The 18,435-nt window shown below is 42.2% G+C and overlaps 1 protein-coding gene across 1 annotated transcript in view; it reads right to left on the bottom strand.

Moving 5' to 3' along the window:
• Positions 1 to 633: 633 nt before the first annotated feature.
• Positions 634 to 18,435, bottom strand: part of KLF9 (KLF transcription factor 9) — a 30,185-nt gene continuing 12,383 nt past the window's right edge. The window contains exon 2 of the mRNA XM_007969484.3: positions 634 to 4,048. Coding sequence (XP_007967675.1) covers positions 3,819 to 4,048 — 230 coding nt within the window. The 3' untranslated portion in view covers positions 634 to 3,818. The remainder of the gene's footprint in view (positions 4,049 to 18,435) is intronic.

The following is an 18,435-nucleotide window of genomic DNA, read 5'->3' as shown; positions in this document are numbered from 1 at the left end:
TGTGCCTCTTGGCAAGTTATCCAATCCTCAATTTCCTCATCAGAAATAGGTACATAATAATAATTATCTACTATACACAGCTGCTATAAGGATTAAACGAGAAAAACCTAAACACCCAACACCATGACTAGTTTACAATAAAAGCTTAATTAATATGTAATAGCTAGTACATATCTGCATAAATCACACACACACACACACACACACACACACACGTGGATGCTTGTCTTTGCTTGGTGTTAGTTTCTACTGTGGAGCCAATGAAACCTCAACTTGTGTGTTCTTATTAATATCGTATCTCAGGAGGACAATCTGAGCTTACAACTTTCTCTGACCAGTTCCTAGTACACCCTGTACAATTATGAGCTCTAAAAGCCTCTTAAAGTGATTTATCTCCCAAAATATAAATATTCCCCTCCAGCATAACATAACGGTTTCAAGTGACCTCTATTCTATCTACTTCCTCAGAGGTCTTGTATATACACACAAGTCTATATAAATATTGCGAGTGTTAAGAGGTACAGGGTAAAATCATCTTTGCACTCATCCCAAAATCCTGTGAACACAGGTTAAAGAAGTAACTTTCATTATGGTGAAATAGCCCCCTTTTACATCACATAATGGCTGGAACAATTCAGTCTTTATCATTTATTATTTTTATTTGGACAACATATATACATATGTACAAAATACCTACTGTCAGAATCCTCTTTTATAATTTCATTTGATTTACAAAAACGGGACAGCAAAATAACTTAGGTCACTAATACTGTACAAAAATAAAACTGATTAAACAGTTGTAAAGATCAGTATCTTACAGTGTTACAGATCATCTGTTGTGAAAGAACATCTCAATCTATCCAGAGTGATGAGTACTGTGCTAAATCTATCTGCAAACTGACAAACTAATCAGTTTCTGTAATTATAACTACCAAATAGAATTCTCAAAAGAAGCATGATGTGGAGCTAAACCTTAAAGCCAGGGCATCATTCCACAATGGTGAAGGGCTTTCTTCTTCCCTAACCAAGGAGAGGAGATATCTTAACTCTAAAACTATTAAATTTTCCAGAATATGACAACTACTTACAGTATTAGATAAAACAGCTTTTCTTTCGTTTTAAACACCTGCAATAGTCTTTCAAAAATTCAGTTTGGTTAAAAAAGTAAACAAAAATTACTATCCTGCATTTGGATTTTCATAAGTTAAATCCATGGTCTTTTTAATATAAAAAGTAATTGTTTCATAGTTTTAGTGTTCAACGAACTCTAGTAGTCCTATTTGAACCATATCTTGATATAGTAAATCTAATTAGAATGCTGGTTCCTGTTTTGTGACATTTTAAAACAGGATTTAATCACAAAGAATAAAAAGTATTGAGTTTATACGTTACATTACTATAACATATAGGAGAATATCAAATGTGTGTTTGTCAACAACTTGAAAAGGCAAGTAACAACTTTTTTGGGAAGTAAATTGTGCATTTTTTTAAAACAAGTTGCTGCATTTATATCCATCTAAGTGCTTGACAAAAGCCACATATAGATTTACTCCTGAAACTATAAAGATTGTCTTTCACTGACTTTGCTTTGTTTTCTTTCGTTTCTTTCTGTGAGGGAAAGATGACTTTTTACAAGTTAGCAAGTTGCTAGGCAACCCCAAACTCCTCACTCACTAAAAGGCAGCGTGCAGAGTATCATAAGCAGAACCATTCCATGAGCTCAGTAAGAAATAGGCAGCCTAACCTATTTCGTATGGAAGAACAGATGTCCTTAAAACTTATTTTGGACACAGAAATTAAAATTTGGTTTAAAATAAGTGTTTCAAAAATCTGAAACAGAGGTAGAAAGTGTTCTTTATTTTTCCTGACATGTTTTCTCGTGAGAAAACACTTTCCTTTTTATCCCATGGACTGCTCCCAGTCCCTAATGTTAAAAGCAGTTCTCTTTATAGAACTACTAATACAACTATGTTGGTTAAACAAAAAAACACCGTGCTAGTGATGGCTGTTGTATTGGAAGTTGGAGTCAGCCGTGACCCGCGCCCACTGCAGGAGCCCACACTGATTCTGAATCAGAAACGAGTATGTGTCAGGTGAAATAGGTAGGCACCCTATGTTTACGCAACACATTTCAGAGCACAAGTATAAACTAGAGTGCACCATAGCTCCCTGTTTTAAATATCAGATAAAATCATCAGAAAGCGTTACTTCTGAAGAAAAAAAAAATGTAAACATTTCCCCCATGATCACTGCTGACTCCCCTCATTTGAGGTCTTTTCTTAACTATGAAAACTCAGTTCACTTTTCTGGCCTCGTAAAGGCCACAGTTAAGTTTTCAGGTAAATGGCATATATGGATGTAGTGGTTTCAGCCATTTATAGACACCTAGATACAAGACATATTAGTGGTGAGGCTATTGATGTAAAAGATACAGTGATGTGATTTCATTCGTAGTATTCCATGTCGCCTACGTTCTCCAAAAGGGACGATTTTGCAGAGTCTCCTCTGAAATCATCGTGGTATTTTCCCTTGGCGTTCACTACTTATAAAGGTTGATTTTTCTGTTTCTATTTCAGCTCCCTTTCCTTCTACATAACTCTTGCACCTGAGAGTGGGAGTTTTGTAGGAACACAGGAAGGAGACCAACAAACCTTTTTCACCAAAAAATTCCAGATCTCATTACTATTATGCACACATTTAAATAAAACCCAACAGAGTCAAAAGCTCTCCCCCCTAGTGGCATTAGGATACAATAATGATGTTAACTGAAAGCATAGGAAAATTTGGAAAAGTTAATAGAGTTAAAATTCTGTTGGTTCTTTTCTTTTTTCTTTTGCAAAACACTACCCTCCTCCTCCTTCAGCATCTGTTGTGTGTATTCTGCCCTCACATCTCTGCCACGATTTCTTAGGGAAACGTGTATATTGTAAAATAAGCAGATAATAACGTGGTGCCAAACAGAATGTCTGCTTCTATCCTCAAAGCATGTATTTAACTTATTCATCCTCTGCATTAGAAAATAAAAGTGCAGCTTATGTTCAAAAAGTACAACTCATACAAAGCAAGGTTTAAAAGTTCTGTACTTAGTGTAACCTTTCAAAGGTTTGTCTTGATTAATATAAATTCAGACTCTGCTTACCCATTGACTATAAGTAACTGATTTTTGTTTTCAAGTCTTTAGATGACAGATCATGCTGGAGTAGATGTGCTCTTGCTTGCATAAAGACAGCTGTGCTATGGCGGTTTTTTTTTTTAATCTCAAAAGTTAACGTGATTCAAGAGAGTGGTTTTGCTAAACAAACTGAAGCACACTCGTCATTACATTAAAAGGTAAGAAAACAATTCTGTGAGACAGCAAGCATAAAGGGCCCAGAATCACTGTGCGAGGCCACAGGTCAACTCACCCAGTCGGACATATGTACACCAGTGTTGAATCTTTAAAATTCTACCCCAGTCTTGGCCTTACCCCCCTCCCCCCCCGCCCACCCCCTACCCTCCCCCGAAAAAAATAAAAGGAGAAAAAAACCAAAAACAAAAACCAAAAAACCCAAAAGCATTCGCCTTCCCTCCAACAGTCAGAGACGGGTTCAGAGAGTTGCCTCTTCAAGGGGACCAAGTGTTGTTGACTTTGATCTTAGGCTACAATGTGCTTTTTAAAAACAATGCAGGGAGAGGAAAATCAGAATATTGATCAAAGAGCAGTGACTTCCTGTGCCGTCGGTGTGCCTCTTCCGGGGCTCAGTTTTCACGCGTCTGCTTCCTGGGAGTACTTTTGTCCTTTCGGGGTCCATCTTTCCCTGGCTTCCACGGGCAGCACCTCACAAAGCGCTGGCCAGCGCCTTTTTCGATCGCTTGATCATGCTGGGGTGGAACTCGGTGTGCCGCCGGGCGTGCTTTGTGAGGTGGTCACTCCTCATGAAGCGCTTCTCACACAGCGGACAGCGGAACTGCTTTTCCCCAGTGTGGGTCCGGTAGTGGCGCGTCAGCTCGTCTGAGCGGGAGAACTTTTTAAGGCAGTCTGGCCAAGTGCAGGGAAAGGGCCGTTCACCTAAGAGAAAGGAATCAGACAGGATACAGTTTAAAGAACATGAAAAAAATTCCGAAGGGCCGTCATGGTCAATAGTCCCCACGACTCAAAGGATAAATCCCTTGGAGATGATTGTCATGTGTCCCCCTCCCCAAAATCCCTATGTTGAAGCCTTAACCCCCAGCACCCCAGAAAATGACTGCATTTGAAGTTAACGCCTTTAAAGAGGCAACTGATGTTAAACAAGGTCATGAGGGCGGGCCTTAATCCACCACTCGTGTCTTTATAAGAGGAGACGAGGACACAGACATGTGAAGATTAGGGAAGACGGTGGGAAGACAGCAATGAAGCCACCATCTACAAGCCAAGGAGAGAGGCCTCCAAAGAAACCAACCCGTCCCCCGCCTCCACCTTGGACTCCCAGTCTCCAGAACTGTGAGGAAATAAGGTTCTGTTGTTTCAGCCACCCAGTCTGTGGTTGTGTGCCATGGCAGCCCAAGCTAATACAATGAGGAAGTTACTAACACTTCTAAGCAAATGAGCTTGCCATTTGGTCCCCAATGGGTCCCTTGGAAATTATTTTTTCTGTTTTATTCCACACAATTTCTGGTTTCATAAATTCTTTCAAGAGTAAAGAGGCTGAGCCTCTTTGCTAAATTTCTTGGTGTCGTAGGATGGAAGAGAACTGGCATTGGGTCCAACCAACCTCCCATCTGGAGTGAGCGTTTCTCCCTCAGCTCCTGAGTGCAGGGGCCACTCAGCATCTGGGTGTTCCTGAGCATCTCTGTCACATCTTTTAGTGATATAAAATCTGCCTTCCTGCAAAGGCCATACTTTAAGTCATATTGTCTTAACAGCAGAAATAAGTTTGTGCTGGGCGTGGTGGCTCACGCCTGTAATCCTAGCACTTTGGGAGGCCAAGGCAGGTAGATCACCTGAGGTCAGGAGTTCGAGACCAGCCTGACCAACATGATGAAACCCTGCCTTTACTAAAAATACAAAAACTAGCTAGATATGGTAGCATGTGCCTGTAGTCCCAGCTACTTGGGCGGCTGAGACAGGAGAATTGCTTGAACCCAGGAAGTGGAGGTTGCAGTGAGCTGAGATCATGCCACTGCACTCCAGCCTAGGCGACAGAGCGAGACTCTGTCTCAAAAAAAAAAAAAAAAAAAGTTTGTTCCTTGTGCTACACACATTAATCCTTTAAAAGTCTGCAGATATGTCTTTCTCTAATCTCTTCTCCAGTTTCCAAACAATTCCAGTTTCTTCCATATTCCTCATAAAAGACAAACTAACATTGTTTAAGCATAGAGCTTCTCGTGCCCTTTTCACTGAATTCTCACAAGCACCCCACAAAGTTACCCCACTTCACAGATGAGAAAACTGAGGGGGCTTGGAGGGTTAGACTGTGTACTCAGGCTCACATAACTGGAAAGCAGAGTCATGAACTGGCCCTGTCTACCAAGGCCTGTGCTCTTGGCCACATGGCTGTCCTGACTCCTGGGGGTCCTGGGGACTTGACAGCTTCCACATCCCTCTTTCCGATTGCTTTCCTTGGATTCATGCTAACGTCTGTGTCCCACCGAAAATGCAGCTAAGCCCTGCCTGCCAGATGTGATCAGGCCAGCATCCACAACCTCCTGCTGCGCCCCACCCCACAAGGTGAAGGCAGGGGAGGGTCTGTGTCCGCATTTGGGGAGGACACACACAGGCAGACAAGCAGACGAGCTGTTGAAGATAAGAATCTCACTTGCTCCCCTTGTAAGTGACTGCCATCGCCCGGCTCCCAAAAGCCTGCCTCTGCCTACTCTTCACACCTTTCCAAGCACAGCTGACAACAGCTGCTGCATAGACAGAGGACACACAGGCTCCTGGTTTCCACAGAACTCTCCAGACACTCCTTGGCTAGGTGTGAGGAGTGAATATTTTCTCACTCCTGTCCCAGCCTTCCTGGAACCCATAGAGAAACTGCAGAGGCTGGGAGCTGTCCAGCGTGGTGCATTTGAGTCATCCAAAATTATTCATTCTATTTTCCCCAGCTTCTCTTAACCTGTGCTGATGAGATGCAGAAATATGATAAAACAAAACAAAACCAACCAAATCTATCACCTTTGCAATAATCTATTCATGATGAAGGCTCTCTGCTGTCTTCTAAGCAGAACGATAGTCATAACAACACCCTGTACAAAGTACTTTTCGAGGAAACCCAATGTGGGTAAAATGAATCTGTAGCAGTTGATTCTCTATGTGCAGATCTACGTATAAACCCTTATGGAACTCTGAGTTGAAAAGCTACGGCAGCAAAAGGCAATAGCAAACCAATGAATGCTGGGTCCTACTCAAGGTAGGAGATAGGGTTATTAATGCATTTTGATGCTCAGGGATGGGGCTGCAAAAAGGAAAAAAAAAAGCCTCCCCTGAAAAACTCAACAAAGACATGGAGTTGAAAACTACACTTCTGCAACTTCTATTAGAGAAACAGCATTTTAACCCACTTCACCAGACCTTTGAGCAAAAGTCAAAATACAGATTGTTACAACCCAACAAGGCTGGGCTTCTTGAGGCTAAAACAATGTCATGTATGATGACTTTTGTCCTACTCATGGTGCCAAGCATTTGGTAAATGCTCAAACTTTACACACACACACATACACTCACTCTCTCTCTCTCTCTCCTGGTCACTCACATTGAACTCTGCTCAGATATTACTGGTTACTGGAGAAACCTGAGCCATTCCAGAATGAGACTGCAGTGAAGTCCTCTTTAACCCCAGTGAAGCAGCTATGGGGGAAATGTTTTTCTAAACATGTTCTATTAAAAATATAACAAGGGGTCAGAACTCATAGAATGGTAAGTTGCAAAGAGCCAAACCAAACCAAAACAAAACACCTCCTCTGCTCGGTCCTTTTTGGAGCCCTTTCTCCACTCCTTTCTGATATGGCGGGGAGAACAATGAAAGGAAGAGCTCAGTGTTTTCTCAATGCTTGTTAAGACAAAAGCTCATTAGAAGTGGTTTTCTTGGAGGAGTGCTAATGTGGCTTAGCCTCCTCACTGGCACGGTACTCATTTCTTTCAAGTGAGTCATGAGAGGAGGGGGTTCATTTAGTTGAGGGGATCTGTGTCCACCGCGGGGAAAATGGAACAGAAGACCATTCAGCTGTGGGCTAGGATTGGAAAAGAAATAAGATCCTCTCACTGTGTTCGGAAGATGGCTTTATAGAAGTGATCGTGGAAAACTGGCATGAAGCCATCAGAACAGGAGAACTATTAAGTTTCTATGCTTGTGACTTACATATATTTCAAGTGTAATCAGGGTCTGTTCCCACTGAATTCACTTTCGATCTAGCTGACAGTGATACTCTCTTGACTGCCCCTTGGAGCTGTCATTTTGTGATGGTTCTCATTGCTTCTAATCCAAGTGCTGTCATTGACCTAGCATCCTTATCCCTGAAGTGTTTCACAGAGAGCAGAGAGGGACACCCACAGAGCCCCAAGAAAATCTAGAGCCAATAGAAGCCTTCGTTAGGCTCATGTAATTTGTATAATTCAAGTTTACCGTTTTTCACGCATTTAAAAAAGATCTGCTTGGAAGTGAGTTGCTAGTATAAAAGGCCCGGGATCATTTTGATTTATCTGGCATCCTTTGGAAAACCTTTAAAAACTTTGGTCAGTGATCTAAATCAGGGGCTAGCAATCCACATCCCACTGGCCAAAACTGGCCTGCCATGAGCTAAGAAAATTTATACGATTCTTATATTCAGTTTTTACCAAGTGGTTGAAAAAAATTAAAGGAATATTTCATGACAGGAGAAAATTATATGAAATTAAAATTTCCTTGTCTGCATATAGTTTTATTGGAAACAGCCATGCTCATTGGTTTAAGTATTATCTACAGCTGCATTTTCAAAACAGCAGTGTTGAGCAGTTGCCCACAGAGACTGTACAACCTGCAAAACTGAAAATATTTACTATCGGGCCCTTTTGCCAAAAGTTAGTTGATTCCTGATCTCAATCAAAAGACTTGAAGCCGGGCGTGGTGTTGCACACCTGTAATCCCAGCTACTGGGGATGAGGCATGAGAATCGCTTGAACCTGAGCGGCGGAGGTTGTGGTGAGCCAAGATCACGCCACTGCACTCCAGTCTGGGCAACAGAGTGAGACCCTGTCTCAAATAAATAAATAAATAACAGAGGACTTGAACTTCTAACTGGCATACACCAGAATTTGTAAATGCAAATGTCTTCAGGAGCCAGACACATTAAAAAAAACGTCAGGGGCAGGGTGGGAGCAGGTGCATTCAATCATGGATCATAATGGATTCCACGGTGGGCTGAAGGGTGCTTCCCCTACTTAGAGGCATTCAAGTTCAACATTATAAATTATGGTGCCACCCAGTGGTGTGTATGCAGGCTGGATTCTGCTTAGGGACCTACAATTTGCAGCCCTTTGAAAAATCTCCCACCTTTTTAACACAGTGGAGAGTTTGGATCTAACAGGCCGTGATGTTTAACATCCCAGCATATAAGTTAATGACAGTCATGTAATAAGGCATTATTTAGAAAATGATAGATGTTTTGCACTTAAGAAAGCATGGAATGGGGAAGTCACAGGTAGACAAGAACAGAATTAAGGCTGAATGGGACCAGAGATGATCTGCAGAGGAGGAGAGGACTGGCCTAGAGAGACGGCGACTCGACCTTCAGCTGGCAGCCTGGGGGAAACCAAGTCAGGCCCTCTCTTTGAGGCTCAGTGCTAAGGTCTAAAGGAGAATGGTCAGCCTTCATGCCGAACAAACCACACAGCAATGCAATTATCAATTAGAGAATCTTTAAACCTGTCTTTAGTATTAATGAGAGAGTTACCATCCTCCTGGGAAAAGGGAAAAAAGTACCCAACAGACTTGTACCACTGCATTATTTCTGGCCTTCACAGGAAAACACACCCAGAGGCAGTGACACAATAAACTCCGCTTTACTGGAGAACAGCTGTTAACGGCACAAGTTTCTCTGAGTTCTCATTATTTATGTACCACTCCCCGCCCCTTTCAGTAACAAGCTAAGCACCTCTCGCTGACTGACTCAGTTCAGAGTATAAAATAAATGTGATCAAAAAAGCTACTGAACATTGCGCACAATGTGTAAAAGACTTTCTTTGCAGAGACAGATCAGGCCTCCAGAATTCTCCTGGGCCTACGGAGGGTGCGAGAGCAGCGGACTGGGGCCCCTGGCTAAGGACACTTGCTGCTTTTGTGAGGGAGCCTCCTCAACTGCTGATTAGTTGATGATGCCAAATGAAGCCTATTTTTTTGTGGGCAGTCCTGAAATGAATGGAGGTGAGATCTCCATAGAGAAGACAGAGGCCGGGCCCCTGGCAAGTGCCAGGCTTGCTCACTGGACACAAGCAACCCTCCCCAGGCTCCCTGAGCTGTCCAGGCTGCCACTGACGTCCTGCCTGGGGTCAGGGAGGCCTACCATCTGAATGTCGTCTCTGTCCTACCTGGTTCTTCTCATCTTCCCTGCCCCACCCAAGTACAGGGATGGGTCTAACTTGAATGGAGGCAGGAAGGTCAAAAATACAAAATTGAAAGCTTCCATTGCATCTACCAAAAGTAAACCAATCTGGTAAAAGACAAATCTAAGGGATTTAGGCCTCCTTTTCAGAAGAGAACTCAAAAAGTGCCAATTAAGCATTAAGGTTTCCTGCAGATGTACAAAATCAAGTCTTCTTTTGGAAGAAAAATAACGCTCAGCTGCTCAAGATGGATCACTTGAACACAGAAGTTCAAGACCAGCCTGGGCAATGTGGTGAAACCCCATCTCTACCAAAAATACAAAAAATTAGCCAGGCATAGTGGTGCTTGCCTGTGTTCCCAGCTACTTGGGAGGCTGAGGCGGGAAGATGGCTGGAGCCCAAATGTTGAGGCTGCAGTGAGCTGTGATTGTGCCACTGCACTCCAGCCTGGGTGAGAGTGAGACCCTGTCTCAAAAAAAAGAGTATTTCTGATTGCAAAAACAGCACTAGGATTCCATAGATAAAAGAATCATTTGGGTTGGTTGTGTGGCTCACACCTGTAATCCCAGCACTTTGGAAGGTTGAGATGGGAGGACTGCTTGAGCCCAGGAGATCAAGACCAACCTGGACAACAGAGTAAGACCCCAACTCTACAAAAGAAATGTAATTTTCAAAAGGATAATTTGATGCTATTAAATCATACTGATATTCCATTTAATAGCTCATACACACACACACACACACACACAGAGTATCATATACACACTCTTATCATGTACAAAATAGTATGTGATAAAATTGAACAACCATCCCTAATAAAAGCTTTCAGGAAAATAAAATAATTCCTCAGCAGGATAAAAGATCAGCTCTGGAACCTTTCCTCGGCAAGGTCAACAGTAAAATAAAGGTAGTATTACTACTAAAGTCTAGCCCAAAGCATAAATGGACACCCACTCCCATTGCTATAATTTAACATTTTCCAGGAAATACTAATGAGTGCAATTGGATAAAATAAGAAGTAAATTGAGAAGAAGGGGGCTTATAAAATAAGAATCATTTGCAGTTGACATAACTTTCTCTTTGAAAAAAATTCAAGATAACTGAAAAATCTAATCTAAATTAAAAGTGCATTCACAGGTGTAACTATACAAAAGAGCACTGGTTTTCTTATATGCTAGCCGTAACCAGTCAGAATAAGCCTAACAATAAAAGTTCAGGACCTTGGTGAAGAAATGCAAAAGCCTTGATGTAAAAGAAAATGAACAAATGAAATGCTCCCCGTGCCTCTGAATGGTAAGGCTCAATGGTGTGAATATGGCAATTCTGTACAAATTCATCTATGAAATTAACACACACCATAAGAATTTCTTTTTCTAGAACTTGACAAAATTATTTCTGAAGTTCATTTGGAGGAATAAACATGCCCAACTTGCCAAGAAAATTTTGCAGAAGAACAAATAATAACTGAGCACTTGCAACAGTAGTTATTAAAATGTATTATTAAAGCTGTAATAATTAAGATAGTGAGATAGCAGCACAGGAAAAGACAAATCAGTGGAACAGAGTAGGGTCTGAAAATAACCGTAAGAATCTATAGGGATTCTGTACATGGTAAATGGGGTATTTCAAATCAGTGAAACAAAAAATGTTTAATTCAGTAAGTGGCTTAGACATCAGGTAAAAGAAAAAAAATAAATCTTAATCCCTACCTCATACTTTTCACTCAAATGATTTCCAAATGGGTTATAAATGTAAATGTAAAAAATAAAGCCATAACGATAAAATATAGGTGAATATTTTTAGAATCCTGGAATGAAGAGACTTTCTAAACATGAAACCAAAAGCAAAATCCTACTTGAAGGATAGTTCTAAATACATAAAAATGTTAAAAATATATATAGGTAGAAAAATTTAAGAATCAAAATAATAAATGAATAAAAGAAATTGTAGCATATGACAAAAGGTTAAAATCTGTAACACAGAAAAGACTTGCAAATCAAAAAGAATAGCCCAACTTAATAAAAGTGGGCAAGGATGCAAATAAATAATTTATAAAATAAGAAATACTGGCTGGGCGTGGTGGCTCATGCCTGTAATCTCAGCACTTTGGGAGGTCGAGGCGGGCAGACTGCTTGAGCCCAGGAGTTTGAGATCAGCCTGGGTAACATGGCGAAACCTCATCTCTACTAAAAATGCAAATATTATCCAGGCTTTGTGGTGCACACCTACAGTCCCAGCTACTCAGGAGGCTGAGGTGGGAGGATCACTTGATCTCTGTGAAACAGAGGTTGCAGTGAGCTGAGATCGTGTCACTGCACTCCAGTCTCGGTGACAGAGCCAGACCTTGCCTCTAAATAAATACATAAACAAACGAACAAATAAATAAATAAAATACTAATGACCAAGAAATAAATATGAAAATATATTCAATCTCATAAGTAATCAAAACATGTCAGTGAAGACACCAGCAAGATATCTGTGAGGTCAGTGAAAACATTAAAAAATCTGTTCACATCAACCACTGGTGGAGGCATGAGGAAACAGGCCCTGTACCACACTGGTGGGATTTATAATTAATCCAGGGCCATCTGGCAATATTCTCCTGCAGATTATTTTTGGCAATTAATTTGATAATAATTAGATAGAGACACGAAAAGGGATACCAGCATTGCTCATGAGAGCTAAAAGGTAGTAACAACTTAAATGCTCAACAATAAAGGGCTGGTTTAATACATACAGTATGTCCTTACAGGGGACTAATATGTACCTGTGAATAAGGTACCAGACTGTTATATCATGAAATGGGAAGATGTTAGCCCTACACTACTGAGAAGAATGATGTATGATCAGCTGCATAAGTATATGAATATATATGGAGAGAAAAAATCCCGTTGCCCCCAAAATGTGGGCTGAGTGAGGTGGTTCACGCCTGTAATCCTAACACTTTGGGAGGCTGAGGCAGGAGGACTATTTGAGGTCAGGAGTTCAAGACCAGCTTGGGCAACACAGTAAGACCCCATCTCTACTACAATTTAAAATTTAAAAAAAGTTTTTTAAGTAAAAAGAATATATACAAAATTTGAACAGTTACTGTCTACCTCCAGTGAGGAGATAAAGAATAACTTATACTTCCTTTTGTAATTTTTCCCTGTTTTCTGATTTTTTAAACAGTGAGTATAAATTTCTCTTATGAGAAAAGGTCAGAAAAAGTTATTTTAATATTTTTTAAAAGTCTTACTGAAAACAGTGGTACATCTGAGTTTAAACCGTTCCACAAATGGTTTGATCAAGAATATATTCCAGGCCAGGCATGGTGGTTTATACCTGTAATCCCAGCACTTTGGAAGGCTGAGGAGGGAGGACTGCTTGAGGCCCAGGGTTCAAGACCAGCATAGGCAACATAGTGAGACGTCATCTCTTAAAAATTTTTAAAGGAATATATTCCATGGGCACGGAAGTGGAGGGCAGGGGGTGATTTATTTTCTATTGAGAAATTACTGGACACTTCAGTAATTGATCCATGACCAAAGAGAGGAGAAGAGTCATTTTGTCTTCTTCTCAAATTTATTGTCAGAAAGTCAGAAACTTCCTGGCCCAGTGTGATGGCTCATGCCTGTCATCCAGCACTTTGGGAGGCCAAGGCAGGTGGATCACTTGAGGTGAGGAGGTTGAGACCATCCTGGCCAACATGGCGAAACCCCGTCTCTACTAAAAATACAAAAATTAGCCAGGCGTGGTGGCACACGCCTGTAATCCCAGCTACTCGGGAGGCTGAGGCAGGACAATCGCTTGAACCCAGGAGGTGGAGGTTGCAGTGAGCTGAGATCCTGCCATTGCACTCCAGCCTGGGTGACACAGTGAGACTCGGACTCAAAAAAAAAAAAAAAAAGGAGACAGTCAGAAACTTCCTAAATATACTATATCTGTTTTCTCACTCCTCTATTTCCACCTCTCCTACTTTTTCCATATGTGAAAGGGACATGGCCCTCTTATAAGAACGGACAGGAACCTTCCTTCAGAGGTGAAATGCACAAACAGCAATAGTAGGGTTGCCCAACAAAGGAGCATCCTTGTTAGAAAGCAGATGAGGAGTCAGATCGTGAAGAAGTGCAAAGATTTGAGTCTAAGCATTTTTTCACGGCCCAGGCTGGTGGGGCATGCATCCACACAGACCTGCCCTGACCCTAGGCCTCAAGCACCCCATTGTCCATCACCATCTGGTTCCCTCCCCACCAAAAAGCAATGTTGACATGCAGGTATGAAACATGAACAGTTGCTTTCTTCCCATTCTCCATTACCCTCATGTGCAGAACCACCAATACACATTACAGAAGAGGTGTGCAGGCCGTTCCTGGGTACAGACGAGACCACATTTTTCTGCATACATCATTTCAATGAACATTGAACTCAAAAATCATTCATTCAAAAGTCTCCTGTTTAGCAGAAATATTGCTTTGCATATGGATGTTTTGAATGAATAAAAATGTTAGATAGGCTTTGTAAGAATAATCCTGCCTGAATGCCATCCCATCATATTACTACCATTTGCTTCTGACCTCTCACTGAATCCTTTTTGTGATTTGGCTTCCGTTTATATTTTATTTGTTGATACAACAGAGGCAGTGTAGGGCTTAGGTGTGAGATTTTACTTCTGGATCTCTGTGTTTATCTGTAGAAAGCAACTTGTCCTATGCTTTAGTTCTGAAATGGTAAGTGGGTGTGTCTGTGACATCCGTACGCAGCACTTCCTCATTTAAGCATGCTGCAGTCTAAGAAGCAAGCCTATCCAAATATCATTCACACGTTCCCAACTCAGCTATCTGTGAGATAGCACATGCGGTCCCAGCAGACCTCAAACAAAAGACAGCAGACAACAGAATTTTTTTTTTTTTTTTTTTTTTTTTGAGATGGAGTCTTGCTCTGTCACCCAGGCTGGAGTGCAGTGGCGCGATCTCGGCTCACTGCAACCTCCGCCTCCCAGGTCCAAGCAATTCTTGTGTCTCAGCCTCCCAAATAGCTGGGATTACAGGCACCTGCCACCATGCCCAGCTAATTTTTGTATTTTTAGTAGAGACAGGGTTTCACCATGCTGGCCAGGCTGGTCTTGAACTCCTGACCTCAAGTGATCCTCCTGCCTTGGCCTCCCAAAGTGCTGAGATTACAAGCATGAGCCACCATGCCCGGCTGACAACAGATTCTTGACTCTTTAGGTTCTTGATTCAGTAAAAGCTACACATTTTTTTTTTTCCTGTGAGGCAAGGTCTTGCTCCGTCACCCAATGACATGATCTCAGCTCACTGCAGCCTCAACCTCCCAGGCTCCAGTGATCCTCCCACCTCGGCCTCCCAAGTAGCTGGACCACAGGTGCATGCCACCACACCCAGCTAATTTTGCTTATTTTTTGTATAGACAGGGGTCTCACTATGTAGTCCAGGCTGGTCTCAAACTCCTGGGCTCAAGTAATCCTCCTGCCTCGGCCTTCCAAAGTGCTGGGATTACAGGCACGAGCCACTGCACCTGGCCAAGAGCGGTCTTGACGTCTCAGTTATATGGCCCTGCCTGAAAACTAAAAATAGTGCAGAGGCAAAATGCGGACCCTAAACATACATTTTTAACACAATGAAGATCTGCCTCATGGTGTAGTGTGATAAAAGACCATATAAGTCAGAGTCACAGAATTTAGAGGTGGATGAAATCTTAGTGATCCTCCAAAGGCCCAGAGAGATGATGCAACCTCCCCACAACCACACAGCTAGCCCTTCAAAGACCAGATCCTGGCCCAGACTAGGTAATTCCCACCATCCCAGACTCTGCTGCCTCTGTCCAGCTAATTGTGGGAAAGATAGATAATAAATATCCACCTAGGCATTAAATATTGAACAAGATATAAATGCCTAATGGCAAAGCTATCCCAAGAACAGATTCTTGGAATCTTTGCATTTTTGATGATTTTTATCACCAGGGAATTCAAACCTGTCATGTTTTAGATGAAGCCAACTCAGAGGGCAGATGACGTGCCCAAGGACGCCCTGCACAACAGTGTGTGACCAAATTAAAACCAGGTTTCAAATTGCTCCTTCAGTTTTATGCACAAAATGGGATTAGATGTGAAAGAAGAGCCCAGACTCAAACTAAAAGCACAGAGACTGACCTTTCACAGTGCCTTTTTTTCTAATTCTCTGCCTTCCAGGCCCTTCCTTCCATATGCGTTGCCTCGGGGGTGGGGGGTGGTCAGCCATAGTTTAGAATAAATAAGTTGCCACTGAGCTTTAATTTTCAAAGTAGCATTTAGAAAACTCATTTAACACTTGTGCTGGTGTCATGTCATTTTCCTTTTGAGAAATTGGAAACTCTTTCTGTTGCTATTATATTAATAAAGTTGGTGTTTATTTTCTGGTTTAAAAAAAAAAAAGTCCTTGAGCTTAAAAAACTCTCAATTTGCCAGATCTTCCAACTAAGACATGAGGGGCAGAAAAAGAAAAAAAGAGCTGGTAGGACTGTATTAGAGACACAGAGGTGTCTTATACAAATAAGGCCCTCTTGGAAGCCCTGCACAGGCCGTGACACCTGAGGAGTTGGGGAGCTACAGCTGAGAGGGGTCTCAGTGCGTGCACCTTTCTAAGCGCAGGGTGGGGAAAAGGACTGCGTTCCTGAGCCCAAAACTGTGCTGTTGGAGAAATCTACAAGAGGACTGGGTCACAGTGCAAGGATCTAACACCTAGAGCCACTGATGTCAGCCTGTGAGGATGGGGTGCACACAGGCAAGTGCATGACAGACATCTCAGTGGACACCATCACAAGGTCAAAGGACAGCATGCAACATGGATGGCTCTCCCATGCGGCTGAAACAAGAGATGAGCCCCATGCCTACCAAACAGAAGATCACTCTCAGAGGAAGGAAAGGCAAGGGACCCCAAATCAGACAGAGAGAATCTGATTTTGCAAACATTTAGCCAAAAGAGAATATAATTTAATACAGAAGTAACTGAGACCCTGAATTGCCAAGAAAATGATTGTCCCCCAGCAGCAGAAATGGAGAGACCGATGCCTGATTAGTCAACATCTACTCTACCTGCTGGGCTGTGGCATTCATAAGGACTCATGGTGAAAAGTGATGCCACTCCAGCAACTGTTTCATCCAGCTTTTTCCCTCTGGGCTCAACCTCTGCACACTGTATGGTACTCAGACCTGCCACATGTGCCACCGGCAGCTTTTCAAGCTTTTAACCCTTCTACTCCTGGGATGAAGTGAGCCACTAAGTCACACGGCTTGGTGTTTGGCACCAAAGACCACAAAGAACTGCAGGTCGGAGCTGTCCACCCTTCACAAAACAGCCCCCACTCAACCCTCCCCCGGAGATCTCAGAAAAGGAATACAGTCCCCTCTTTGGGCATGTATTCCATTCAAAACATGCCCAAAGGCATAAGTCACTTTTATGCATTTTTATTAAGTTGTTTTAAAGGCATGTATGCCTTTGGGCATGTTTTGAAAATTAGGAGCAAGCAGGGCTTTGAGAAGAAATGCCTTGGTTAGGCTGGGTGTAGGCCTGTAATCCCAACAGTTTGGGAGACCAGGGCAGGAGGATCACTTGAGGCCAGGAGTTCGAGACCAGCCTGAGCAATATAGCAAAATCTCATCTCTAAAAGAAAAATAAAAACATTTTTTTTTTAAGTAGCTGGGCATGGTGGTGCATGCCTGTGGTCCCAGCTATTCAGGAGACCTAGGTGAGAGATCACTTGAGCCAAGGAGCTTAAGGATGCAATGAGCTATGATTGTGCCACTGTACTCCAGCCTAGGCAACAGAGTGAGACCCTGTCTCAAGAAATCCAGCCTGGCCAACATGGTGAAACCCCGTCTCTACTATAAATACAAAAATTAGCTAGGTGCTGTGGCTCATGCCTGTAATCCCAGCACTTTGGATGGCCGAGGAGGGCAAATCACTTAAGGTCAGAAGTTCGAGACCAGCCTGGCCAACATGATGAAACCCTGTCTACTAAAAATACAAAAATTAGCTGGGTGTGGTGGCTGGCACCTGTAATCCCAGCTACTTGGGAGGCTGAGGCAGGAGAATCATGTGAACCTGGGAGGCGGAGGTTGCAGTGAGCAGAGATTACACCACTGCACTCTAGTCAGGGCAACAGAGCGAGACTCCGTCACCAAAAAAAAGAAAAAAAAATTAGGCTGGCTGCAGTGGCTCACGCCTATAATCCCAGCACTTTGGGAGGGCAAGGTGGGTGGATCACATGAGGCCAGGAGTTCGAGACCAGCCTGGCCAACATGGTAAAACCCATCTCTACTAAAAATACAAAAATCAGCTGGTTGTAGTGGCACATGCCTGTAGTCCCAGCTACTCAGGAGGCTGAGGCAGGAGAATCGCTTGAATCTGGGAGGCAGAGGTTGCAGTGAGCGAGATCATGCCACAGCACTCTAGCCTGGGCAACAGAGTGAGACTGTCTCAAAATAAATAAATAAATAAATAAAAATTTAAATAAATAAATAAATAAATAAATAAATAAATAAAAATTTTAAAATAAATAAATAAATAAAATAAAATCAACTAGAAAAAAAAAAGAAAGAAAAAGAAATGCCTCAGGTTAGAGAAAACAGCCTGTGTTTTTCACACTGGGAACCCCCACTTCAGTGCGATAATGCTCACTGAACAAGCATTTTGGGGCTGGCCATGACTATGGATTGCAATACGAGAGAAAGCCAGCTGCTTGGTTGTCATTCTGCTTATTTTCATTAAAATGGTAATGGTACAAAACTACTGTAGAATTACGGTAGCACAGGGAGTTAAGTCACTTTTATGCGTTTTTGTTAAGTTGTTTTTAAGCTCGACTTTTTGCCTCTTATGATTTATTACAGTGTTTTTCTTGGGCACTGTGCACACTGAATA

The sequence above is a fragment of the Chlorocebus sabaeus genome, chromosome 12 (assembly GCF_047675955.1).
Source record: "Chlorocebus sabaeus isolate Y175 chromosome 12, mChlSab1.0.hap1, whole genome shotgun sequence".
Classification (NCBI taxonomy): Eukaryota; Metazoa; Chordata; class Mammalia; order Primates; family Cercopithecidae; genus Chlorocebus; species Chlorocebus sabaeus.
Note: the sequence above shows the minus strand (reverse complement) of the source record. Positions and strands in the feature narration are given on the sequence as shown.